This window comes from Acanthaster planci, linkage group LG16 (assembly GCF_054643075.1).
Source record: "Acanthaster planci isolate LZ-2023a linkage group LG16, COTS_SCS, whole genome shotgun sequence".
Lineage (NCBI taxonomy): Eukaryota > Metazoa > Echinodermata > Asteroidea > Valvatida > Acanthasteridae > Acanthaster > Acanthaster planci.
In genome coordinates, this window is record NC_141792.1 from 7,082,501 (window position 1) to 7,110,478 (window position 27,978).

Below are 27,978 nucleotides of genomic sequence, written 5' to 3' on the forward strand. Positions count from 1 at the left end.
TCGTAAGGAAACTGTTCAGACATTACACACTTTATTTCCCCTTTATTCTAAAACATACAACCATTGGCTTCCCTCAACTACAAAACAACAACTCCAGGATTTAAGTCAACTGTTAACAATAAAACTGTTAACTATTAAATGCCTTCTACATATTTTTTTTAAATCAACTGAGCATTGTGCTTGACATTTAAAAAAAAATCTGTATTCATTGAAAATTTTCCTTTTTAACTCTTTATTTAAAAAGCTACCTATATATTTATTAATGATATTATAAAGTTTGCTCACTTCAATTTCAGTTTTAAATGGAATCTAACATAGTGGTGGCAATGTCAGAGATGCCAAATTTTTAAAATGAAAAAGTGCAGATTCCGAATATAAATTTCAAGAGAAGTACATTCAAACCCTTTAAGCTGAAATTTATTGTATTAAAAGCTGCCATTGCAAAGTCAATGTGTTTTTTGTTTTAATGTGCTTCTCAGTGCAATAAGATCCAGCGTGGGCAATATTTGTCACAGTTACATGTGATGCAAACCCATCACCTTCTCCTGGACGAGACCTGACAAAAAAGGCCCATTGTTTGGTGTATTCATCCCTAAATATCTGCTGACTTGTTGCCATTGTGGGAAAACAAAGTCCAGTCACTCACTGAAAATCCCAGAATCAAATTTCGGATAGTCTTCTGATCCAGTCAACTGAGCATGATCTTGACATTCAGGACGATAAAGCACATGTGCAATAACAATGATGTTCATGTGTACAGTACATAAACGTATTCTATCACGTTGCCACTGAAGTGCAATCATGCCTGTTCACCCCCAGTTCATCACCACAGCGTTAGTTGGAGTGAACAGGTGATCCGTTCTTGCTGGTTTACCAAAGCTTTTCATGCATTTCTCATGCACTAACTGCAGTGCAGAATGCAAGCAACACTATTTTGAGGCAGGAACACAATAAAAGCGGCAGATATTCACCTCCAGTTCATAGTGTTAAATAGGGGGAGCTGGCGATGTGACCTCACTATAGTTTCTAACATTACTCACGCACCTTGTATGCACAAACTGCGGAATGCCTGAAACATGTTTCTGATGTGCGCATAACTAGGCCCAGCACTAGCTGATATAGAGTTGTGTACAAAACTGTATGGTGTTATACCTTAGAGCTAGAAATCGTAGAAATCTTACTTTGGATCATATAATCATAAACAGACTGAACAAATTGTAAAAATTATCCCAAATCACAAGAGTTGGCATCTCTGCAAGTTGGTAGTTGCATATACATGTCTAGCCACTCCAACGGCAAATATTTCAAAAGGGTAAAACACAGAATCCCATCATACTTCCAGACAATGCAATGCAGCCAACAACTAAGAAGACTGTGAAAAAAATCATGATTGCACCATTTGTGGTCAAAACAAAACTGGAATTGCCAAAATGTACAGGACAAATCAGTTAGGTTGACAATAAAAAAACAACATTACCTGGTAGTCCTGATACCTCTGGACCTGCAGTTGTTGTAGAACAGACCACTCCAACATCTTCTGAATGACCGCAGTTATTGACAGTCCATCCTGCATGGGTACACTCTGCCAGTGTACTTTCATGTCCTAAGCACTCTACATCATCAAGTAAAATGGGCCCATCACCAACAGAGAATTCAGCAGCAGCTGACACAGCTCTTACTGCACCTGGGAAGCCCAACTGACGACAGATGACGGTAGCATCTTCTATTTCAAACACGTCATCACAGACAGTCCCCCAGTCACCTTGATAGTACACCTCAACACGCCCCTCAGCGGATGAGCTTCCATCAACCAACCGAACACTGCCATCTATAAAAACATCAAAACAAAATCTTCAGATAATATACACTTCTACAAAGAGGGCTTTATCAATTCCTTTTATTCTAAAAAATACAACCATTGGCTTCCACAAACCGTAAAACAACTTACATGACATTAATAAATTTTTTAAAAATTAATAAAATAAAATCTAAACGGGAGGAACAATGCCAGAAATGCCAAATTTTCCAAATGAAAAGTGCAACCCTATCAAACAATTCCAACACATTTCAACAGAAGCACATCCACACCCTTTGAGCTGAAATCGATTGCATAAAAGCTGTCAATGAAAAGTCAATGTGTCATTTTGTTTTACTATGATTCTCGATGTCCTAAGATCCAGCGTGGGCAACATTGTCACAGTTACAAGCACACGTGTTGCAAAACACATACATGTAAGCTTCTCAACGAAAAGACCCTGCAAAAAAGGCCAGTTTTTGGTGTATTTATCCCCGATCTTCTTCTAGACTTGTCGCCATTGTGCAAAACAAAGTGCAGATACTCTGCAACAATTCCACATTAAATCCTAGATAGTCTTCTACCCAGTCAACTTAGCATGATCCTAACATTGGAGCATTAACAAATTTTTGCAGTGATGAGAATGTACTTGTGCACTAACTACAGTCTGGAAAGCCAGCGACACTTTTTGGAGGCTCAGGCACACTACAGGTACTGAATGGTGTCAAATGGGGCAAGCTGGCAATTTGACCTCAATGGTTTCTAACACTACTCATCAATCACCCTGTATGTACAAACTGTGGAATACCAGGATCATAGAATTGAAAAAAAAACAAGCAAATCATAAAAATCATCCCTGAACCACACAAATTGGCATCTCTGCAATGTAAAAAATCACTGATAAGTTAGAAAATCAAATCAAAATAACATTATTAAACTGGAAGTCAAGGTTTACCAACCAAACACTCCATTAAAAAACACACACACAAAGGACAGCTAATCAGATCACTAAATTCTGATTTCTATATAATTTAACAATTTACATGTACCTTGCAGTCCTGCAGGTGCGGAGCAGACAACTCCTGCGTCTTCTGAATGACCACAGTTATTGACAGTCCATCCTGCATGGGTACAATCTGCCAGTGTACTTTCATCTCCTGTGCACTCCACATTATCAAGTAAAATGGGTCCAGCACCAACAGAGAATTCAGCAGCAGCTGACACAGCTCTTAGTGCACCTGGGAAGCCCAACTGACGACAGATAACAGTAGCATCTTGGATGTCAAACAAGTCATCACAGACAGTCCCCCAGTCACCTTGATAATAGACCTCAACACGTCCCTCAGAAGATGAACCACCATCCATCAATCGAACACTCCCATCTGGAGAGATACAAAACATGCTTCGTCAACGCTTTCATAGTGTCTAGCCAGCATTGCATAATGTCTGTTGATGTGACAGGTGCAACTAGTGAATTGTACACAGAACACAACTGAAAAGAGAATGATGCAATTTGCTGCAACTGTTTCGAAAGATATATTAAAAGGGAACCTTGTTCTGCAAAACAAACCTGTTTACATCAGGTGATGAGATCACTCTGAAATAAAGATGAGCAAATTGGACAGATTTCCCATAGAGCTCAGATATTAACAGGTCCTCAAAGGGTAAGAGTCTTGTACCACTGGGATAGGTGCGAAAAAACCTTTTGTGCATTGAATAGCCAAAAACAGCCTCTGAGACACTATGGCCGAGTTCGGGCGGCTTGTTCCCGTATGTTGACAAACAGCTCGATTTGTTGTTCGTGGGTCAGCCACTCGAATGCCAGGAACAAACAACCAGTTATCGCTGACAAGTGACAGGCAACATGCAACATGGCGGCGTCCGTGCAGGCTACGTACGTTATTCGAGAGTTAATGTCTGCATGGGCTGAATTCTTTTCTATATAAACAGGAACATTCATTTCTGTGTTACGGAAAATAATTAATGTTAATTTTGCAAAACTTCCCATTGTCCCTGGCTTTGGAAGCCATCTCTCTACTTTTTGCAGCTGTTCAAAAATTAAAATCTCACAAGTTTTTCCGTGTGTTCCTGTAAAACCCTGATAAGGAGGTGGTGTGTGATCCTGCTCTGAGAACAGTGTTCTTGAGTCGTGTTCCTGCCGTTCGAGTGCAAGAACAAGAAACCCGAGTCAAGAACAGGCCACCCGAACTTGATTTATGGAAATGCCAGCAACACATCACCTTCAGTTCTGGTACAAACACCAGGAGATACAGGAGTAAACACAGCATGCTCAAAATGCTATGTTGCTGCCCACTCCATTAATTTCCCATCCTTCAAGTTTAACTGGGAACGATGAGAATGATCCCAGAACCAAAGACTTGCAATTGGTGTCCTACAGATTTCATGCGATAGCACATTCACAGTCAACATGTCAAATTGGACCGGGACAAGGTTATTGATACGATGACTGATGAGGGAAGATTTCAAACCTTTCCTTTGGTCTTAACCACCAGACCACCCAGCCAAGACTGCTTGGGTCAGCACTCTGAATGTGTGCACTAGGAAGCAGGAGGTCATGGGTTTGAGTCCTTCCTGAGAATGCTTGTGAAATTTTTGCAAGCCCTTGGTCAAACAAGTATAAAGCAGTCACCACATACATCGATGTAAGGGGAAAAAAACCCAAACCAACTGCCCATAGCTCATCAAACTCCAACAGCAGGTTTTGCTAGGTTTTGGCTGATTTGGTACCATACCATAAGCACATGGTGTTGGACTATGCTAGATTTGGTACAGTAGGCCCAGGGTGATGGTGTTTAATTTTGGCTGAGCTGGTACTGTCAGGTTAGCATCTTGGTTACAAAAGTGGGTGTTGGACTCTGCTGGGTGAACAGACACCGGTGGCTCCGGCTGGCTGGCCAGTAGAGCTCACTGGGTAAACACCCAGTGAGCTCTACTGACCAGTGTTGGACCGTGTGTGTGTACATGGATGGTTATATTGCACTGGGTGTATCAGCTCGCCTGTGTGTGTTGCTGGTCAGCATGGTCAAGGACACCATACATGTATTTTGCATACGAAGGCAAGACTGGTACATTTACTTACAGGAAGGTATTGGAATTTTTATAGAATGTAACAAATTCCATACATATTTATTGGTATTGTACATAGATGCATAATGTGTTCTACAAAGGTAAGCATTATATAATATCCATACCAAGGTATGCATAATTATGTATTTTTTGTAATAAAAATACCAACATTTCCTATAAATATCAGTGCAACACAGCAAATGCCTGTGAACTCCCCCAAACTCTGATTTTCTATTGTAAGTACAAAATGATTCATTTTGTTAGGTTTGGTACCATCTTTTTCTAATCACTAGACAATGCATGGACCCATATGTACCAAACTGGCCAAACTCTAACTTTTGGAGTTTGCCAGGTTTAGTACTGTATGGTGTATGAGACCTGTTGGAGTTTGGCAGGTTTGGTACCAGCAACTACTGAAATTGTGCAAGGTTGTTGGAGTTTGTTAGATTCAGTACTGTTTCTAGTGCAAGGGCATAGGGAGTAAGGGGTAAAAAAATCCTAGTTTGTTGATGTGAGAGGTGCAAGATTCTGCACTGAGTGGTGCACTTGCTCATGACACAATATGTACCCAGTATCACAGTAAATAGTTTGCAATAAGATTCGTGATATTGTGTGGAAAACCTTTTTAATGAGACACATTCGTTTTGTTTCATTTCTCAGCTACTGCAAATGAGTAGGCCTACTTGTACATGTAGTACTTTCCTTGTACTGAAATCACACTCTATTTCAACCGTAGATGTGTGTGCAGTCACGGGTGTTGGGGGAGGGGTTGAATCACCAAACTCCTCCCCCCCCAAAAAAGATAAAAAATACCTGTAATAATGGGAAGAACCCAAAAGAGAAAAATGAATCAGAAATTGACAACATGAAAGGAAAAGAAAATCAACAATTTGTTCATTGATGGTTGTGCATTATCGACCGTGTTTACCTCGTGATCAGCAGAAAAATATTCCTTGAACAGTCTTAATGAACGTTTTATTGGAAGATTTACTGTCAACCCAAATAGAGCTGCCCAAATGTGGAACTGACTGTCGGTACAAAATTGGACTCTGCAGAATTATTTAAACAAGCTTTCTGATTAATTTCTTTGACATCTTGATGAATAACACCATATTTGCTTAAAGTGACTGTGATTTTTTCATGGTCTTCCTGGTTGGCTGCTCTTTTGTTTGAGAATTTTGTCCCACAAACAAGCGTAATGTATTTGCCCCATCCTTTTAGGCATAGAGCTGCACAGTTTTGTATCACAATGCCATATTGCGGTGCTTCAAATATCTTGACTAACCTAACAATGCGCTGATGAATAGCTACACCCTTAACGATGCGCAGGGTGAAAAACTGAAAGAGAAACCTTGCTGCCAATATTTATTATTATAATTATAATCACCTGTAATTCCTGGACTAGGAGATGAAATTGCAGAGCAGACCACTCCAGCATCTTCTGAATGACCGCAGTTATTGACAGTCCATCCTGCATGGGTACAATCTGCCAGTGTACTTTCACGTCCTGTGCATTCCACATTATCAATTAAAATGGGCCCATCACCAACAGAGAATTCAGCAGCAGCTGACACAGCTCTTACTGCACCTGGGAAGCCCAACTGACGACAGATGACAGTAGCATCTTGGATGTCAAACAAGTCATCACAGACAGTCCCCCAGGCACCTTGATAGTAGACCTCAACACGCCCCTCAGAAGAACTTCCATCCACCAACCGAACGCTGCCATCTGGAAAGACACAGGACATACATGTACAGTGTACATGTACGTTGTGAGAGGTTCAAGACTCAGCATTGTGTAAGGTGTATAATGAAATCGCTTGCTCATTATTCAAGACCTATTACAATAAATGGTTTCCAATATTATTCTTGATATCCTGTGAATTTAACAGTCATTCTGTTTCATTTCGTTTATTAATTCGTGCTGGTAAAAAGTTGCAATCAACCCAAACAAACACACATGTAAGGTGCAACTTGTTGTAATTGATAATTAATTTCAAGAGAATTGAAAGTAATCATCACCTGTAATTCCTGGAGCTACAGTTGTTGTAGAACAGACCACTCCAGCGTCTTCTGAATGACCACAGTTATTGACAGTCCATCCTGCATGGGTACAATCTGCCAGTGTACTTTCACGTCCTGTGCATTCCAGATTATCAAGTAAAATGGGCCCATCACCAACAGAGAATTCAGCAGCAGCTGACACAGCTCTTACTGCACCTGGGAAGCCCAACTGACGACAGATGACAGTAGCATCTTGGATATCAAACAAGTCATCACAGACAGTCCCCCAGGCACCTTGATAGTAGACCTCAACACGCCCCTCAGAAGAAGAACTTCCATCCACCAACCGAACGCTGCCATCTGGAAAGACACAGGACATACATGTACAGTGTACATGTACGTTGTGAGAGGTTCAAGACTCAGCATTGTGTAAGGTGTATAATGAAATCGCTTGCTCATTATTCAAGACCTATTACAATAAATGGTTTCCAATATTATCCACTTCGGGCCGGGGCATTTTTCAACGTTGAGGATGCTGGGCCGGCATGACTATCATTTTTTCCGTTTTCAAAATCCTTCAACAATTCATCATTCCATTTAACAGTCGTTTATAGCCACACGGAGTAATCTTCAAGCACTACTCTAAGTTGACAGGTGATTGACGCCCGAATATTTCAGCCAGGCCTGCAGCCTTGCAAACAGAGCCCAGATTGTGCGGTGTTATACAACTGTCTTTTGTTCACGAATCTGGCTCAGTGCACTGCTGACCTCTTTTCAATAGGGGCCAGATTAGCATGCAGCGGTGCTGTGTGGCTCATCCCTGTGGTGGTGGAGAGCTTTTGTCCCCGGTGGTAATCCGCTTGCTCTAAATACCCCAAACCCTGGTATACGGTTTCAAAATAATGCTGGATTATCACCACTTTTGAGAGTGAAAAATGCCGGTCATGCCCAGCAGCCTGGTCTTTTGTTCGGAGTACGGTCTTTTGTTACAGGGCCCTGTTTCCTTTGTCTGAGTTCGGAGACCCCGGCCACACATATAAACCATACGGCTCCGATTTCGGAGTCCCTGGCTGGTAGTGGTTATTCTTGATATCCTGTGAATTTAACAGTCATTCTGTTTCATTTTGTTTAGTAATTCGTGCTGGTAAAAAGTTGCAATCAACCCAAACAAACACACATGTAAGGTGCAACTTGTTGTAATTGATAATTAATTTCAAGAGAATTGAAAGTAATCATCACCTGTAATTCCTGGAGCTACAGTTGTTGCAGAACAGACCACTCCAGCGTCTTCTGAATGACCACAGTTATTGACAGTCCATCCTGCATGGGTACAATCTGCCAGTGTACTTTCACGTCCTGTGCATTCCAGATTATCAAGTAAAATGGGTCCATCACCAACAGAGAATTCAGCAGCAGCTGACACAGCTCTTACTGCACCTGGGAAGCCCAACTGACGACAGATGACAGTAGCATCTTGGATGTCAAACAAGTCATCACAGACAGTCCCCCAGGCACCTTGATAGTAGACCTCAACACGCCCCTCAGAAGAACTTCCATCCACCAACCGAACGCTGCCATCTGGAAAGACACAGGACATACATGTACAGTGTACATGTACGTTGTGAGAGGTTCAAGACTCAGCATTGTGTAAGGTGTATAATGAAATCGCTTGCTCATTATTCAAGACCTATTACAATAAATGGTTTCCAATATTATTCTTGATATCCTGTGAATTTAACAGTCATTCTGTTTCATTTCGTTTATTAATTCGTGCTGGTAAAAAGTTGCAATCAACCCAAACAAACACACATGTAAGGTGCAACTTGTTGTAATTGATAATTAATTTCAAGAGAATTGAAAGTAATCATCACCTGTAATTCCTGGAGCTACAGTTGTTGCAGAACAGACCACTCCAGCGTCTTCTGAATGACCACAGTTATTGACAGTCCATCCTGCATGGGTACAATCTGCCAGTGTACTTTCACGTCCTGTGCATTCCAGATTATCAAGCAAGATGGGCCCATCACCAACAGAGAATTCAGCAGCAGCTGACACAGCTCTTACTGCAGCTGGGAAGCCCAACTGACGACAGATGACGGTAGCATCTTGGATGTCAAACAAGTCATCACAGACAGTCCCCCACGCACCTTGATAGTAGACCTCAACACGCCCCTCAGACGATGAACTACCATCCATCAATCGAACACTGCCAACTGGAGAGGAACAAACTCGACAGATAATCAAAGAAAGTCTGACCAGCAGAGTTTTGAGAGTGGCCAATCATCAACCATATAATTATGTAGAAAAATATAATATTACACAATACCTGCATAATCTCCTTCATTTGATTTGTGGATCAATGATCATGTGTTATTTAATTATTCATTCTACTCAACAGTAATCTCTGCATAGAATGTCACTTGACTGTTTCCGCCACCCCCCCTGCATATATCTTATTCCCATTAAGAAAGAGGAATTAATTGTATTACTGGTGGCTTGCACTTTGGACATGAATATGTTATGCAAAGTGATGGATGTTAACATGCAAGCACAGCGGGACCTGTTTGTTCTCCTGACAGAAGATATTTTATACAGGTACATGTAATAGAACAAATAATACATTTTTTGGAATGGTAAAAATAATTTCATTTGGTGACAGATGAAATGTTTGCTCCCTCTCAGTGAACGCACCTCATGAAATTCTTTTACCACTGCACTGACGGTACACATATTCATTATTTGTATCACATCCACAGTTTCACAGCGCCAACTGATGAGGGATTCAAGGTGCATTGAAAAAGAAATGAGAAGAAAGTGGGACAAATTGATGTAAAGATCTGGGGGGGAACTGCTTCTTGAGAAAACTTTTGAATACCGAAAGACTGTCTGAATCAGGCTTTGAGACACTGATGGCAGGAACATGTAGAAGCCATACATGTCCTTTTCCAGTCAAATGCATGCTGAGAACCACACAGGCTCAGAACTGGCAAAAAGAAGTCGTCTGCTATCACAAGCATCTGAAATGTCTCCGTTTCCGAGGCGACAGGACAGATTGTTCCATGAGAAACGCTGACACAAGCATTTTGGCAAAATCTGGTGATCGCCAAAAATATCAGAGCAAGTAAGGGAACCTGAACAGCTAGTGATACTAGTAGGTGGGGAGTTGGCGCTTTGAAAGCATGGATTATTTTACAGAAACCAATGGGGTTAAAGCACTGACCAGACAAAGAGGAATCAGAGCCCTGTGTTGAGCATACAGCAGCTGCATCTTCTGAGTGTCCACAATTATGGCTTGCCCATCCTCGGTGTGGACAGTCTGAAAGCCTTAGCTCATCTCCAGTGCACAACAAGTCGTCCAGATGGATTGGCCCATCTCCAATGGAGAATTCGGATGCAGCAGCGGCCCTCACAGTGGCTGAGTACCCAAGTTGCCGGCAGACCACGGTGGCCTCTTCAATGCCCCACCCATCATCACAGACAGTTCCCCATTGCCCGTTGTAGAAAATCTCCACGCGCCCTTGATAAGGATAGATTCCATCAGCCAAACGGACATCCCCTGGGAATTGATTGTCATGAATTATGATATCCATGTGAACAAAATAAGATTTGTGAGAAGCTGGAAGGACAAACACAATAGACACAGTCCTAGGTGGGTTACTGATGAACTAGAAAGGGCATACTAGAATGTGAAATGTTAGCCAAACAGCTCTCCATTTATTCATACTCAGCACATAAAAAAATTAAACAATGAAATTACGGAGAATTTGAATTGAGCGATGGAATCTATTTTGGAAATATTCAGAATTTCAACACCAGTGTCTGTAGGCTCTTCCCCTGACCCAAAACTAAGCAAGCCCCTCCCCATCATGATCTGATTAACTGTAAATGCTTTGCACGATTTAATTTACGGAAGTATATTGCTATCATCATAAAAATTACTTTTAAGTTGTCTCAATGAGGTACCTAACTAAATGACTTGCTTCCTTGATTAAATCACATTATCTCGTTCAAACAACTTGTTATCTCATATGTGAATTAGTATCTCATATTAATGGATGTCTGATCTCATTTAAAAGACTTGCCAACCATCTCATTCCAATGACTTTAATTAGCCATCTTGTTGAAACGACTTAGCTATCTTGCTTAAATCTACAGGTAGGCCAGTCTATTCATGTATCAGCATATGGCTGCTAGCTTACTGTAGAGTGTAGGGTTTTAATGTACTTCGTCTGAGACAATTTGCAAATTCATCCATAAGTTGAGAAAAGACCAGGCAGGAACTCAATTAAATGAGATTTCAATGAGAAAGCTAACTCTGCAAGATTTGAACAATACATATGTATAGAAGTCACATCAACAAAACAGAATAAACGAGATTGTCAATCACTTTTTGAGCAAGTGCATTGTAAGTCATGACTTAATATTATGATTATCTTTTACATTGGCAGCAATACCCCTCTCCTGTTCGGTTGAGTACCTCTAGCTGAAAAAGCTCATTACATTGAGAAATTTATGTATGAATAGGAATGCAGGGTTCCCTATTGATGTTGAGATTCATTGCGTACAGTTGACAATGACTATTACACAATTGAGCTTGCCTAACAACATCACATTCTTTTGGTGAACCTGGATGTGAATGGTTTGGGTTACTACCAAAATGTAAATAGAGCTTGGTGGGAAACCTGTAGGCATGACACTTTGTAAGGAGACACTATTGGTAATTCAGTTATGGAACATTAATACTGACTGATACGTATCTTGCACCTAAAGAGTGCGTTCACACATGCTACTTGTGTTGACTCGAGTGCAGGAAAATAGTGCATTTGTATTTCTCTCAGATCAAGTGTAGCAATACATGTACACTGGTAATTCTAGAAATTAGGAAACCATTTTTTTTTTAGTCCAATCACATCTGACATGATTTTGTAAGTTCAGAACACATTTTCTAATTTCCAAGAGTGATGAATTAATGCAAATTACCTGCCAACCAAATACTAATAGTTAGAAATCAATGCCGGTGATATTTCCTTGTTATATAACAAAGGTCAGATGTAACTGGGACACAAAAATGTCACAGTCACACTTTCAGACCCCTAATTTGTGGAATAACCGATATCCCTGCAATCACTCAGAGCATACTCTCGTCAACCCTGGTCATGCACACTCCAGCTATTTGTGTGCTTGGAAGTATGCTTGTGTTGTTGGACAGAGTTGCTTTAATACTGCTACTAAATCTGTTCAGAACAGAACAATCATTGAAAGTAACTATCCAGCCGTGTTAAGTATTATGGCTTTATGCATATGGCACAACGTTCGCTCTGTTCAATTCAAGAATGTTATCAGGAAATCTTTACATGCTTTATATGCTCTACAGGGAAGAAAGTTCCACTTTATTGTGTTAGATGTTCTTGGCATACCGTGTTCACGGATTTTTTACATTTCTATCAAATTTATCACCGGTTATAAACTGAAATAAATCTGGAAATGACAGATTGAGCCAGGCATAATTCAAAACTGGATAGATATCTTGCTACTTACTACTGACTGTGGCTAGGCCGCAGTACGGCGGTAACTAACGTTAGGCCTCATGAAAACAGCAAAACAACTGCTAACTAGGCCTACACTTTAAAATTCTGCTTGATGAAAAAATAGGCAAATCACCTAAAATTACACGACATGTGTTATAAATACATGTACATTAACCTACATGTAACTTAAGTTCAAGCCTACAGCAGGGAAAACACGAAGGGGTAACAAGTTACACACACGTGTGCATTTTACGAAAATTGAACAATGGAGGGCGCATTTTATTGGCCAACTATGGTTGCACTTGTGGTTGCACTACACCACAGAAAACAGTGCAAAATCGGGCCGAGATGGCGCCGCCCGTTGACTCTCGGCCAGAAGATCACTTTTCGTTTCAATTTCATGGGGGTTAGCCACGAATTTTCTTTTTTAATTTGCCTTTCAAGGAAAATACCCCCAAAACAGCAGTGAAACTAAGCGCTCATTTCTGAATGTATAGCCGCCCGCCTCTTTCCAAAATAGGCCCGCAATTTGGGGATTTTTGTGAAAGAAATACTCCGAACTGGAAACTATCAGTCCCAAATTCGGGATTTATAGAAATATTTGTATGATGCCTCCTGATTATGGCGTATCTTATGGTAAAAACCCCGTGGGATCACAAAATATTAGAGAGCTTGCACGCAGAAATACAACCATTTGATGGAATGAACCCCTATAGAACGCTTCGCTCATCAAGCAAACAAGAACTCAAACTTAAGCCTGTTGTTGGATCCTAGTCCATTTTTTTGCATATTTTTACCGCTTATACACCTACCACAATTTTGTCTTCAAAATATTAGGTAACAAGTTTTTTTTTTTCGATCATAGGTTGATCTATATTTCTCAACATCATATGCCTGGGATAAGTTTGGGATTTCCCTAGTGGGTACGGGACGAGTGTGGCTGTCGGGCCGGATACCAGTATGCGACGTCATGCTATACTGGAATCAACACAGATTTGTGTATCCGGACAGTGCACTACAACCTCTTATCCAGGCAAGGAAAAACGAATCAGCCCCCCTTGAGAAACACAGAATCATCAAGCACCCCCTTCGAATTTTACAATGATCGGTGGGGCATTGTCACCCTCCTTCATAAATAGGGAAAGTACGTCTTTGAACCCCTGAAAAAAACAAATGTAAAAAAAGCATTCGAGAAAAAAAATAAACACAAAAATGGACATGAACTCTGCTTTGCATTCAGTGATCCAGTTTTTCCAGGCCCGAACCTATGCAAAAATTTACCAAATAAAAAGTATACACGGTTTCTTGCCTGGCTAATTTTCAAGATATTTTAATGATCAGAGTAAAAGAAACAGAGCCCTAAACAGCTTAACATTTTGGGGGCAAATTCTGCAGAGTAGGCTGGCGTCCTACCACGCTTATATTAAGGTTTGCAATGTATCTCTACTTAAAATTACCAAAGATTTGTCGAGGTTTGACACCTCAAAATCGTTAGGAATGAAAGCCCCATAAACAGTGTCTAAGTTGTGAAAACGTCGACGCTATCTAAAATTTTGAAAAAACTTTCACAGCTGAAAAAAGGAACTGCACACTGATTGTGAAGGATTCATATAGGCCTACGAAACGTGTTTCTCATGCAATGTGTAAGTTCTTATAAATTGCAGTTCAAAGTATGGATTCTATAGCCGCAATCAAAGAGTAATAATGTGTTTTGAGTTTGTGTTAACAGTTATCTATTATATGTAAATAATTATGCCTCACATAGACCACTTGCCGCCGGGGGCTCAGGTAGCGGAGCCATAGGCCCTATATTCGTGGCCGGGGTCTCCGAACTCGGACAAAGGGAACAGGGCCCTGTAACAAAAGACCATACTCTGAACAAAAGACCAGGCTGCTGGGCATTACCGACATTTTTTACTCTCGAAAGCGGAGACAATCCAGTCTTGTTTTGAAACAGTATACCACGGCTTTGGGCGTTTAGAGCGAGCCGATTACCACCGGGGACAAAAGCGCTCCACCACCTCAGCGATAAGCCACACAGCACCGCTGCACGCTAACCTGCCCCTATTGAAAAGAGTCAGCAGTGCACTGAACCAGGTTCGTGAACAAAAGAAAGTTATATAACACCGCACAATCTGGGCTCTTTTTACAAGGTTGCAGGCTTGGCTGAACCACTCGGGCGTCAATGAAGGTCACCTGTCAACTTTGAGTTACTTCATGTGGGCATAGGCCCTAAACGTCCGTTAAATGGAATGATGAGTTTTGAAGAATTTTGAAAACAGAAAAAATAATAATATTCTGGCCCAGCATCATCAACATCGACAACTAAACCCAGCGCGAAGTGGTTTTAACGTGAACACCGAGTAAAGAAAATGTGCATTTTTAGGAGAAGAGGGTATAAACCTTTGGCAAACTTTGACTTTGGCAGCCCATCTACCAAATGGTGCATGGTCAAAGTTGTAAACAATTTAAAACCTAAGGCCTAACTCTCCCCAGCACAGCGGGCTCTAAAACTCAACAACGTGACTTCGGCCTACAACCTCTCTGCGGATTTTGTCCACTGTAAATATGGTACATCGGCGGATTCAAACTTACAAAAGGGTGCGAGGCGCGCGGCATTTCAAAAAGGGAGTGATTAGACATCGACCCGCACACTGGGTGCGATCTTCCCGCGCAATGTTGAATCCCACCAAATGCCTCGGTCGTAAGCAATAAAGGGAACGCTAACGAAGGAACAAGCACGCCTCAGCAGCCTATGGGATCGAGGCTGAAAGGATTGAGATATTTTTTAAGAGGTACTTTCTGTCTTTAAAGATATATTACCAATCGGGGAGAAGGAAGCACAATGAAGATAAAAGTGAAGGGCATTTCCCTATTAAAAACTATCCTGCAGACTACCAGGTGAGATCCGCCACTGTGCAGGCCCCATACATATGATGTCAGCGGGGGCGGTGAGATATATGTACGTGTTTATCCAACTTCTTGTGCCTGCTCGTTAGATAACATAAACTTCCTGATATATTGTTACCACATGTGCCTTGTCCTACTGGGAAATATTGGAATAAGATCCTTTGGGCCTACTTTGCTTACGACTAACATCCTAGTTAAGAGTTCACTTTTAACTTAGTCATTATTTTGTTTACGGTTTGCTTTCATTGGATTGTCCGGGGAATTTTTGTCATGGACGGGTGAAGTCAGTACGTGGATTGTCAAGCCATATGTTTGGCATCGGGGTTGACTAAAGTGACCAGATCACCGAAATTTCATTTGTGAGAACGTATACGAGGAAAGCTGGGCGCTAAAAGATAGCTGCAATCAATGTGTTTTATGACGAACCTGTAAAATGCACCGTTGTGCCTCTGTAAACCTTTTTTTTCCATCATTGATTTCACTATTTCAGAGGGTATTTTAATGCCTTTTTGGTTTTATGCTAATGATATTTCCATATTTATGAGCAAAACTTTGATGTCATCTCAGGAAGAAGCCTCAATGCTACATTGATTTGTACCCTAAGAGTCCTGCGTTTTGTAGATTTTTCTCGACGTAGTTTTTTCGTTTTTGCTGTTTCATTGTTGTTCATGTGCATAGCAATAAGAAACCACCAATTCCTCTTTCTGAAATGCTTTCAGTTAGTAAAATCTTTGTGTTTAAATTTGAGCAGAAATACCTATGCACTAAACCATGTCTTCCCTTGATGCCTTCACAGCAACAGCGCCCTCAGTTGTCCTAGAAAACATGGATAATTTTGAATGTTTAAAAGTGTGCACTTTTCAATGCATTTATGTGTGTAAGAGTTTTCGTACATCGAAAAAAGTACAAAGATACAGAGAAATTATGTCGAAGAAAAATTCATTACAGCCGCACTTTAATTAATGATGGGTGCTATTATGCATGTGATGGTGTTTGTTTTTGTTGTTTTATTTTGTTTTTGCCTTGTTTCGTGTTGTGTTCATGGTGTTGGCGCCAGTGTTGCTGTTTTCCTCTAGCTGCAGCAGCAGTTGTTGTTCCTGTTTTTATTGGTGTTTTTGTTGTAAGGAACTCAAAGCACCAGTATTCTAGAAACGGTGAGGCTACCAACTTTATTGGGGGAGGAGTGAGGACTCTGTCACGGACGGAAGAAAAATTGTCAATCGTTTTAAGGAAAAAAAATTTACCCTCACCCAACCGAAGACCGGAATACTCATCCCACTGTTAATGCTATTTACAGTAAAACATGTCATCAAGTACCAACAGTATGAGTAAGTTAGGTCTTTTTCTCGCTTTCTCACTACTTGTAGGTCGGAAGGTCATGGATTGCAGTTGTGCCCCATTTTCAGTGATGTTGACTTCAGTAAAACATGTTTCGTTGCATTAGCGCATCACCGTTACTCTTGTTGAGATTTCCGTTATTACAATCCGGGGATTTTCGGTTGGGACCCATATCATTTACGCGAGATTCTGGTATCAGGAAAAGCCACACACTAGCTGTTCCTCGTACTCGAACATCCGCCATCTTCACGCACTTAGTATACAGAAATGTTCCACCTATTATTGTGCACGGCTTGCATCCGCGGAACGCCCCTGAGGTGAAGCGAATACCCCCAGACACTTAGTGCATATTTTCCCCAATCGTGTAGAATCGTGTTTTGTTTTTGTTTTTTTCAATCTCACTTTGTCAATCTCTCTGAAGAACTTTAAGAAAACCTACACTCCTCTGTAAAGTGACGTTTGCATGTTTAAGGAGCATGTCGCTGTATGACAAGGCATGCTTAAGGTATTGGTTCAGTATTAAAGTGTCAGCCGAAAGGGAGTGCACATGTTGCAAAAAGCCTGCCTTGTATCAAGCATTGGGACATGTATATAGTCTGAACTCATGAATAATCCTGATGCAATAAAGAAAGAAGGTCTTGACCACTACTTCAGGCAGGACACATTTATCCTTAATAATAAACCAACCACGTGTTATAGGCATAGGAATGTTGAACAAAGAAAACTGCCTTGCCTAAGATACAGCCACGTGGTAAAAGAATACAAAACTTTCTACATCTGCTTGATCAATGACTAAAAAAGAAAAATTAGAAATGACATGAAAAACTTCAACCTATCCATACATTTTCAGGTACTTTGAGTCAAAAGTCACAAAAAGAACTTTTAGCTCCTAAATTTCCTTCCACTTTCAGCATCTCAAAACCTCACGAAATTTACAAGCCCATGTTCTGAGGACTATACTTTAAGCACAAAACACCTCCCAAAACAGCGCTTTAGAGATTCAATCTAAGAGCAATAATAGAAGACCTAACTTTGATCTACGAGTGGTTCAACACCAGAACTGCTGATAACAAATCGGTTTCCGGAAAGAAACACACAATTAAAACTAAACAAAATAATAAAAATACAAGCCCTGCTTTGATTGAACCCTTCAAGAAGGAAACAGAACATTCAAAGAGGCTAAAGAATAGACAAAATGAAACAGATTATGGCTGAGCTATTTAACTCAGGCTCTATCTCTACTTAAAAACTGGGCTGCAAAGTAACAAAAGAGGGGCACTTACCTACTGCACTACTGCTCTACTCAGATACAGTGGTGTGTGCAAACCGTTACGATAAAACTTATTACAAGAGCATTGGCATTCCAAGTCAAATTATGACATGTATTCCAACTATACTGTTACTGGCCATTCATAAATGTGGCAAATCAAAGCACATCATTTAAGCGTCTACTGGTTACCAGGTAAGAGTGGAAGTTTTTAATGTAGAAAATGATACAAAATAGTAAAAACTGATCAAGTTTTTAAGTGAAACACGGTGAATATTTTCTCATGCTAAAATAAGTTCCCCGCAGAGTCAAGAGTACTCTCAAGTGTCATCGAGTGTCAGCGACGAAAATTGATTTAAGGCAGTTGATATAATAATCAATATTGGCATCAAAGTTGATTCAATTTTACCAACTTTGGTCCTTCAATAGGAAAAGTTGTATACATCCAAGGGGCACCCAAAGCGAACCCAAGGAAGCTTTTTGCCCCCAAGGACATACAAAAAGATGCACTCGCGCGGACCCCATCACAACAGGTAACAATTGTTTTGTCATACGGTACCACGGTAGAGTGCATGGGGAAAACGTCAAGATCAAGGTAACAAGTGGGAAACATCACTAATGGACCAGTTCTCACGACCTGGTACATGCATGCTAGTCCATATCACGTGATCGATCTTCGTCCAATGAAAAGCCAAAAGCCCCAATCTAGGCCTATTTGTATAGATGGTTGTGGTGGCAGGGCTCAAAGTCACCAATCTTAATGGTGCACCTCTGAATGACAAGCGTTTAATTGATCACTGTGCAGACTGCAGAGTACATTTATACAAACTTTGTTCACTCTTGTAACCAAAAGGCTTCACCAACACAGCGAAAAATTGGTCGCTTCTTTTTACTCATTTCAAAAACAAATCCTGGAACGTTCATGGGACTTTTTACACACGCATTTTGAAGGCAAGGAAATGAAACAGATCAAAAGATTTTCCCTTCTTCCCTATATCCACCCCAAAAATGAGAGTTAATCAATCGTACATTGGGTACTTTGTATTTATTACACCCAAAATGCGTTCACCGCTTAATGATTTAACAAGATTTTTAATTCTTTTCTCTATCGATCGATTCTTCTCCGAAGCCAAAAATATATAGAATTTGCCCTTGGATACGAAGCATTATCACCCCCCCCCCCTGTGACCCACGTCACTGGTATTTAAACTTTCTCTCAGTATCCGAAAATGAAGCTATGGGATCTGACCAAGATCAGTGGGACACTGTCACGAAAAGCAAAGTGATACTTCGTTCAATAGGATTTTCCCAACTGCGTGTTATTTACCGTACTGAGTCTAATTTGAATTCTTATCATTTACATTTTAAACAAAGTAAGGCGTGGCCCTGCATTGTTCACGCCCATATATGCATGGGGCAGGGAAACTGAAGAAAATGTTCACCGGGACTTCAAGAGGTTTCGAACCTCCATTAAACAGTCAGTTTCGCCTTGGCTTCAAAAAGTTTTGGACTTACAGGTCGTGCCCCAGCCGGTCCGTGGAAGCCTTTCAAAGATTTTGATTGTGCGCCTGGATACAAGTCTTGAACAGAAAAGTGGTTAAGGTTATCGTTCACAACTTGGTAGCCTCTCTACACACTCTCACACTAGGTCACACGACACCCGTCGGAAAACAAATATCTCGACAAACCGTATATTGTCTTCCAGAACGAACTAACCTACGTTTTCTTGCTCAGATGACACAGATTACCGTTGCATTTTGTATCAGAGTCAATTCTTTTAGCGCGCATTTGAATTAACTGCATCATTCAGGTAAAACAAGAAGAGTATTTTATTTTAATAAGCGATCAGAACATATTATTTCGACGGTCCACTTTGAAGATAATTTGAAGTTTTACAAGCCTGCAACGCACAGAATTTAGTCAGTGAATTTGTCAACAGGCAATTATTTTCGGCAGATTCTTGGCCGTTTCTGTACTTGTTAAGTTGTAAATGACGTAGCTTGTAATTTGGATCTCTTACTAAATTTTAGTGACAGTAAACGAAACTGAGAGCCATGAAAATGAACGAATTGAAAAACAAATAAGAGGGACAAGGGAACAAAATGGTTTGAAAATTAGAGTTTTGTATACGCAGGGTTTTGTTTGGGTTTTGCTTGCTTTTAACGTTACACTATGAATAGTAGCATTCTCTGATGCAATGACCCTACGTGAGCCATTTATATAAACAATGCACTGGGAAGTTTAGGCAATAGGAACTTTGAGCGGATGAGAACTGATAAGATGTGAACGCATGCAGAATTCAATGAACGTATACTTCAAATGTAAAGTCATGGGTGAAACTTCCTTACAGTAAGACTAACGATAGATTATTCATTCAATTAGGGAAACTATGATGTAAATAGTGCGGGGGAATACTGGCTTGATATTGGGTGTGTTTGCTGGCGGAAGCCGTGTCAAAATAACGATTTCCGCACTGAGCGCACAAAGATGTTTGCGAGGAAGAGCTGTAGCCTCTATGAAGCTTTCCCAGTAGGGCTAACCCTATGATGGTGCTCAATTAAGGCCACGTTATACAGCACGGCGACAGTCGTTTCATGGCGCGGTGAGAGTTGTTTGGCAGTACGATGAGACTTGTTGTACAGCACGACGAGAGGTTTTTTCAGCGCTGGAAGTGAGCATTCCAATTACCAGCCGAAAATGAACGTCGCTTATGGAAGACGAAAGGTGGCCATCTGCTTTTCTGCTTTCAGGTTAGTATAGAGAAGCAGATTTTACGTCTTTGTAAAATGCAATTTTCGACTTTTGAACTACCTGAAAAGCAGAATAAACATTTTTTAATGAATATTTTCCCCATTTTTCTGCTTTTCTGCTACTTTTCCTGTCAAAGAAGCAGAAAAGTGGATCGAACGTTTTGACAACTGCTAGATCTACTTTGCTGCTCTCGGGAAACCAGAAAAACCGTTTCACGGCCCTGGGGTGGAGGAGGTGGCCAGTTTATGGCCTTCTCAGTAAAGTCTGCTTATCCGGTTTCCCGCAAGCAGAAAAGTAGAGCGAACAGCTGTCGGAACGCTCATCCACTTTCCTCTTTTTTGAAAGGCAAACAAGTAGACGGCCACTTTTCAGCCGCCATGGAACAGAGGAAAAATAAAATCTGCTTTTCTTTTAGCAGAAAAGCCGAAAAGTAGAAAAATGCATTACAACGAAAGTTCATTGAGGCAGCAGAAAAGTGGAGAATTGCATGTTACAAAGACGTAAAATTTGCTTTTCAACTATTTCGATTGCGACAAGCAGGTGGCCACTTTTCGTCTTCTATAGTAGCGCCTTAGTGTAATTGTTAAGGTTGCACAGTACTAAACCGCGTCCATAACGGATAAAAGCACCCTTAAGTTAAGGAGAAATATTAAGAAATGGCACCCCCTTAAGTTTATATAATATTAAATGCGCTTTTTATCTTAACGTTTTATTTCAGCTTATTCTCAGCTAAAGAAGTAAAATAAAATATAACATAACAAAATCTAGAATTTCTGCACTTTTTTCCTATCCAATGGGTACAGAAGCAGTCAACTTTCAGAGGTCAACTCTCAGGCTATCATAAAAATGAACGTGGTGACCTCTCGTGATCATTCATAAAAACTGCGAAAACACCAGTTCATTGGGGACACCAGAAGAGACGTTCATCTCCAAACAACACGCTGCTTGAAACAACTCTACTGAGCTGCGTAATGTGGCCTTAATAGAACACCATATTACCCTGATCCCGTACAAAAATGTGGGGACCATTATGTGAGGTAAACTATATCAGACTCCCTGTGAAAGAGCAAAAACCATTCCATTTAAGGGCCTTGGAGGAAAGCTCTTTCAGATTGATAAGTTCCACTCCGCGTACACTGCAAAGGCTATTTATATTGAGGAGCTAGATTCGCACTCTTGGCATACTGAACTGGTGTCCTAGATAGTATCTGGTTACTGAATTTCCGCCGTAGCTTTTGCAGTTTTTCTCTAATATTAATAAAGCAATGCCTCCGTAACCAACCCCACATCAACCTTACCTGTTACCTGCGCGTTGCTATGGGTACAGTTGACTACGAGAAGATACCAAATGCACAGAAGACCCGCCACGAATGTGGATCCGCAAGGACCGCCCATCCTTTCTTCTGCTGGCAATGTAGCAGCTTTATTGGAAGTCACTGGTAATACCAAACTCAAGAGATAATTACAGGCTGGATACCTAAAGACACACCGAGCTTACATCTCCTTCACAAGTGGCTTCCAGGGACCGAAGGAACACTGAACTGAACTGTTAACCTATAACAGGACGCATTGGATTGAAAAAAATGGATGTCTGCTTTTTTATTTATGCACCGTCCCCCGCGCGGAGGAGCTGACATGTGACATCTTCCCAAAGCTGGCTCAATCTTCCGCTTGCACTGTGACGATGTGGCTTTCGAAATGAACTTGTAAGTCAACAATAGAACAAGGTCGGAACATATGCGCACTAACTTATAGATGAATTTGGCACCGGTCCAATCTCACATGCCTGGATAGGGTGTCAGCGTGTACCAGTTTAACACTTATAGTCCGTTTCCGCATTGTGAAACATCACTCTCTGACTACCGTTAGCTTTGATAGGTAAATGGCAACAAACAATGCACATCCTTCCTTCCTTATATTAGTAGGCCAATCGCGATTTAGCACCACATCCAAATATATGTAATACATCTTAATTCTTAAGGCCTATAGAGGGAAACGTCTGTGAAATGCAAAACCTCATTTGAACACTGGCATTCGATAAACCAGTCTTTTTTGCGGCCAGCTCCCCGCCGATACCCCGGTACCGGTACGTTGCAGCTGGTCTGAAATCATGGCTCAAATTCGAGTACAGCCGTAGGCCTATGTCTCCTCGACAGCTTGTGTACCTGCAGTAACAAGTTGCATGTGCAATGCATTCTCTTGGCTGCTACAAACATTGAGGACTTCTTTTCATAGTCATAGCTCTTAGGGCCTAATTACGAGTGGAAAATAGGGGTGCAAAGTAATTTAAGTAAAGTGTAATGGCTTAACTTACATAGACCAGCTTGAAAAGAAGAGCCAGATTACCCAACCGGCATAGACGGCACTTCACCAAACGTTTGGGGGCTTTTAGGTAAATTGTATGTGGGGCCCCATGTATGAATGTACCATGTGCCATCCAAAGACATATCGTCCGTGAAACTACTGTTAATGTTGTCCAGGGAAGTTGTTTAGTCCTGTAGTGTCTGCTGCATGTTAAGTTGTTTTTACCGTGCACGTGCACCGCCCACACAACTGTGTTCATTAAAGACCTCTTTTTTGGCAAAGTGAACTCTGCCCATTAGAATAACTATTTCACACATGAACAAACGCTGACGTAGTTGCATTTTTATAAAACGTAAATATTAAACAGCTTGCCATTCTGGGTCATACTTTTCGAGATTGGCGTACGGCGGCTTGCTTTAATAGCACAGTTTAGCATCAGTCACCAAGAACTAGGAAGCTCGAAAGGGCGAGGTGTTTCTTACAGGACCAGCTCCCTGACTCGAAGATAAAGATCCTTTTTAACAAATCAATAATTACCAGGAAATTTTCATTTGCAGGTTTGGTTCTCAAGAGTATCGATGCCTGATGCGTTAGGATTTAAAGCACAGAAGCCATTTTAGAAAAACCTCAAAATCTGGATAGCGTTGGTCGACCTTGGGTGCGTTCCGCAAGCTGTGCCAGTCTCTAACAATTTCCGCAGTGTGCATGAAAAGATACCGGCGAACGTTCTTTAGGACGAGCAACCCACCATAATGGGGCCAACATTGCAAAAAGAGTAAGCAAATCGTTGAAACCTTCAAAAAAGAGTGAGCAATTTAATGAAACTTCCACGACTTGCAGTGCCAGGGACCATGAAGCCTATTTTCATCATTGACGATGACAACTGTCTGAACTTGTGTGGCATGATAGAATTAATGGTTCACAACTTTCTCCCATAGCGGTAGGGCCTTTGGCTATATATTTCACAAGCCATTTGAAAGATTGTTGACAGTAAGAGATAATCACCGGATGACGACATCCGGAAAATCAGACGACAACTTGTATTCCTATAGGGCTATAATGGTCAAATGGTATGTAGCATAATTTACACCCCCACAAGCTCCTCCACAAAGCGTGTTTAGAACATGACTAATAAAAAGTATGACCCACTATTTCGCCCGGGTATAGTTCGCCAAGGCGGATTAATATTTTGCCAAGGGTGATTAATGGCGACATTGTGAAACAAGCTTACTCGGGTGGGACTCGAACCCACGACCTCCTGCTTACTAGTGCAGATGTCTTAACCACTCGACCACCGAGCTTGCCGGGGTCGGCTGGCCGGTCCGAGTCAAATGAAGCAGCGGGTACCGCGAACTATTATCAAGATGTATTTTTGCGTTGGGGAGATGTTAATTATATATAACGGGTTTGCCCTTACCCAACGTAAGCTCTCGGACAAGCACTGAGCATACAGTGCTTATAAATATACGTTGGGTAAGGGCAAACCCGTTATATATAATTAACATCTCCCCAACGCAAAAATACATCTTGATAATTGTGAAACACCTAATCTGCCAAGGCAAAATAGTAATCCACCACGGCGAAATAGTAATCCGCTCAGGCGAAATAGTAATCCGCTCAAGCAAAACAAGTAAATCCACTCGAGGAAATTAGTAAGGCCAATGGTTTTTTTTGTCACGATTCCGTATGTGAGCACAGAGCACCTGCTCTTTCACAGTAGAATTTTGAGCCGATACACTTAGATATACATGTATACACACTGTACATGTAGGTATATACAGTTTATGCAAGTGAAGGTTCTTTGGTTAAACGAGGACTTTAAGATTCTATTTCTGAAAAATTGTATCAAGATAAGGCCAACAAGATTGCTCTCCTGCGCGACACGCGTAATGGGATTTTAGCTTTTCGACGGCTTGGCATGCGCATGATGATCGTCTTTGCTAACGATTCGCCCAAAGCGTTCTACAGTTATAACAAGGCGGGAAAATCGAACAAGGTTACATATAAAGCTCCATAGTAAACACACACGGCCTCCACCAAAGTTCGAAGCAGGTGCTGAGCTCACATAATAGCTCATAGCCTATATGTACATGTACTTCCGTCAAAGTTCTAGAGATCAGGGCTTGTTTATATATTTGCGTTTCCTTCACAAAATTTGGGAGACGACACTATAGCTAGCTGGCCGTGAACAGGCCTAAAATAGCCTACACCAACGAAATGATACAAGATGGGCATATCCTCAAACAATGTTCTTTACAGTAAAAGAGAGTTTTGAGTTCCATGAAAAAAAAGTTTGAAAAATTCCCTAATTTATTTTGGATAGCATCAGGAGCATCATTTCGGCGTTGGGGAGGGTCGTCTAAATATAAGTACATGTCTAAACATTGGTCGGACTAGGTTTTGTAAATTATGTCAGATTGGAATTTCAGGCTATTCATGGTGAAAGACAGCAGTAAGTGAAAAGGTTTGCGGTAGCACCATGCGAACGAATATATCTCTTATGAGGATGATGAGGATTTTATTTTCAGTACAATCTCACTATTGTTTTTCCATGTCCTTTCCAAAGTTGAGCTCGCCTCCAATTAGCACTGGACCAAAATGAGGTAGTATGAAAGATTAGGAGGTACAAACAAGCATGACAAGCGCTACATGGGGAAATAATGACGAGCACGAACTGGGCTTGGGCAAGTTGGTGCGTACGACTTTGCAACATGCCCTTGCTCAATTTTCGAGCCGAAAATACAGTGCTGTGACGGGAAGTGTATAGGCCCTACGTTGCAGCATAATTATTTCACGATTTACGAAGTCCAACGTGTGTCTTGGCAGTAATTACCCCTCCGAAGAGCCGGGCTGTTTTGGCCCTGGGTTGGGGCGGATTCCGGGCCTGAAGAACTCAGCTGTGCCACACTCGATTTGAAACTAGGCATGTAAAACACTCTTTATCATTAATCAATTAATTTTAGATTTTTGCCCTGCCCGACGTATATTATAATACTGTATACCTAGTGTTCGCCTCCGTAGGCTTGTGAAAAAACCACAAGCGTACTCGGGTGGGACTCGAACCTTTATCATTACTATTAGAACTATGAAGTTTGAACTTAATCGGACATTTAACAAGTGTTGCCTGCCATGTAGGGGTCCATGGTGCTTTGTAAACCTGAGGGGGCAAATGGCACTCAAGGAGAAGCCGAGCCTGTTCCATTTGCCCCTGGGGTGTACAAAACCCAAGGACCCCGTCTCTGCAGGCTACAGTTGTTTTCTTATACCATTGATTATGGCCACTGCTGCTTTATTATCCGTCCAGAAAACCACACATCTCAGTCAGATCTGGTCCCCAAAAGTGCAGCGCCAGTACAATGGGGAGAAGTTCAAGGAAAGCAATAGAAAAGCGCAGTGAACGGATTGACAAGGGCCATCTGCCGCACGTCCTATCATATGAAGTAAACTATGGGATAGAGAGACCCCTCGCCTTTGTGTTGGTCACTGTTATACTGGTATCTCAGGAATTCTTGTCAGACATATGGGGGATGTGTCAGGTGAAAATAGGCTGGGGTGCGTATAGGGATTGGACTTACTGGGGGTACCCCTCTGTCCCATTTTGTGCCTGGTATATACATGTATGTCCAATTACCATGAAAGAATGCACCAACATCTACATCGGCTGAAGATCGGTGTACAATTGTAAGGTGTGACTGGACTACCAGATTTGGGTTGGGAATATGACCGAGCCATTGAAATTGACCAAGAACCGTCGCCATGCCAACAGGTCGGCGGAGCGCTCCTGAAGAAATGCGGATAAGATGATGTGGCTTCCGAACGCCGCTGATAAAAACACACGGCCTGGGCGAACAGCTTTACAGATGAAATTTAAACTTCCAAGCACAGACTGAAGGTCCCTGGGAGCAATTTTTTTGTTTAAATAGTGCATTACCCAACTTCTCTAATACGTACACGATTTTTGCAAGTGGAACTTGAATTGTCTGAGCAATAGTGTCGATTGCCAACCCTAGTAAAGTGATGTTAGTAGTCGGTCCAACCGTTTTGTCTGACGCTAAGAGAACTCCAAACTCAATACAGACGACCGTAAAATAACTGAAAGCAGGAGCGCTGTCCCTCGAATTTGCACTTCCCACAAAATGAAATCGTCGAGGTACTGACTGAATTGCCAGTCATTGCCACTTTGCGGGTAAAGTACTGAAGGAATGTGCTAAACCATTCGAATGTCACACACGATATGTAACAGTCCGTGGGTATACACAATTTTGTCGTAGTAGTATGACCCATCGAAGAAGCCAAACAGGTTGAAATCATCCGGGTGAACTAGCAGCAAGCGAAAAGCCGACTTAATGTCAAATTTAGCCATAAGAGCACCAGTGCCTAAACTTGAGACCAACCCTGCCGCGTCATCAAAACTCGAATAATTAACAACAGGAACAGACGGGTCAATTTAACCATTGACGGAATCGCCAAAGTCAGGCAAGGGAGAGTAAAAAAGGACCAGTAATGCGGCCAAACTGAGTCTCCCTGACAATTTTATTATGAAATAAAGCCTTGTGTTCACGGACGGACTTGAAATTGCGAGCCGGAGAGTGTACTCGCGGACCAGAATAGTCCAAACGAAAGCCAAAAGTCATACCTTCAATCAGGATTTGTGCGTCTTGCCTTCCTGGGTATGTGTTGCCAGTGAGAAAAGGGACCATGCTAGTTGGGCAATGCCAAGGCGTAGGGAGCTACCGCGGCAATTATTGGCCGAGTGGCCAGGGGACATGTACACGGAACACTTGTGGGCAAATCGACATGCGAGCCGGAAACATGGACCGCAGTTGAAGTCGAAACAGATTCCAAAAGCGGTGCCTCACTACTGTTCCTGCTGAGAGGATGTAGGCCTACGACCCGGTCCCGGGACGCGCTTTTGGGTGGACTTATGGGGATAGGGACGAAAAAAGTTCTGTGAGGGACCACCCACTAGCGTTAGCCACAATTCAGCGTCGATG

General features: G+C 41.5%; 1 protein-coding gene across 8 annotated transcripts in view; it reads right to left on the minus strand.

The window, feature by feature from the left end:
* LOC110989844 (uncharacterized) overlaps nt 1-22,355 on the minus strand; it is a 75,217-nt gene extending 52,862 nt beyond the window's left edge. For 3 of the 8 annotated variants that reach the window (XM_087147119.1, XM_087147118.1, XM_087147120.1), the window contains exons 1-8: nt 21,979-22,353; nt 10,107-10,442; nt 8,758-9,099; nt 8,126-8,464; nt 6,905-7,246; nt 6,270-6,611; nt 2,845-3,177; nt 1,478-1,828 (exon numbers count right to left, since the gene is read on the minus strand). In XM_087147119.1, the coding sequence (XP_087003245.1) occupies nt 1,478-1,828; nt 2,845-3,177; nt 6,270-6,611; nt 6,905-7,246; nt 8,126-8,464; nt 8,758-9,099; nt 10,107-10,442; nt 21,979-22,075 (2,482 nt within the window). In that variant the 5' untranslated portion in view covers nt 22,076-22,353. Of the gene's footprint in view, nt 1-1,477; nt 1,829-2,844; nt 3,178-6,269; nt 6,612-6,904; nt 7,247-8,125; nt 8,465-8,757; nt 9,100-10,106; nt 10,443-21,978 lie in introns of all 8 variants that reach the window. The other 5 variants (XM_087147117.1, XM_087147116.1, XM_087147121.1 and 2 more) reach the window with 4 other exon arrangements.
* Nucleotides 22,356-27,978: the final 5,623 nt, after the last annotated feature.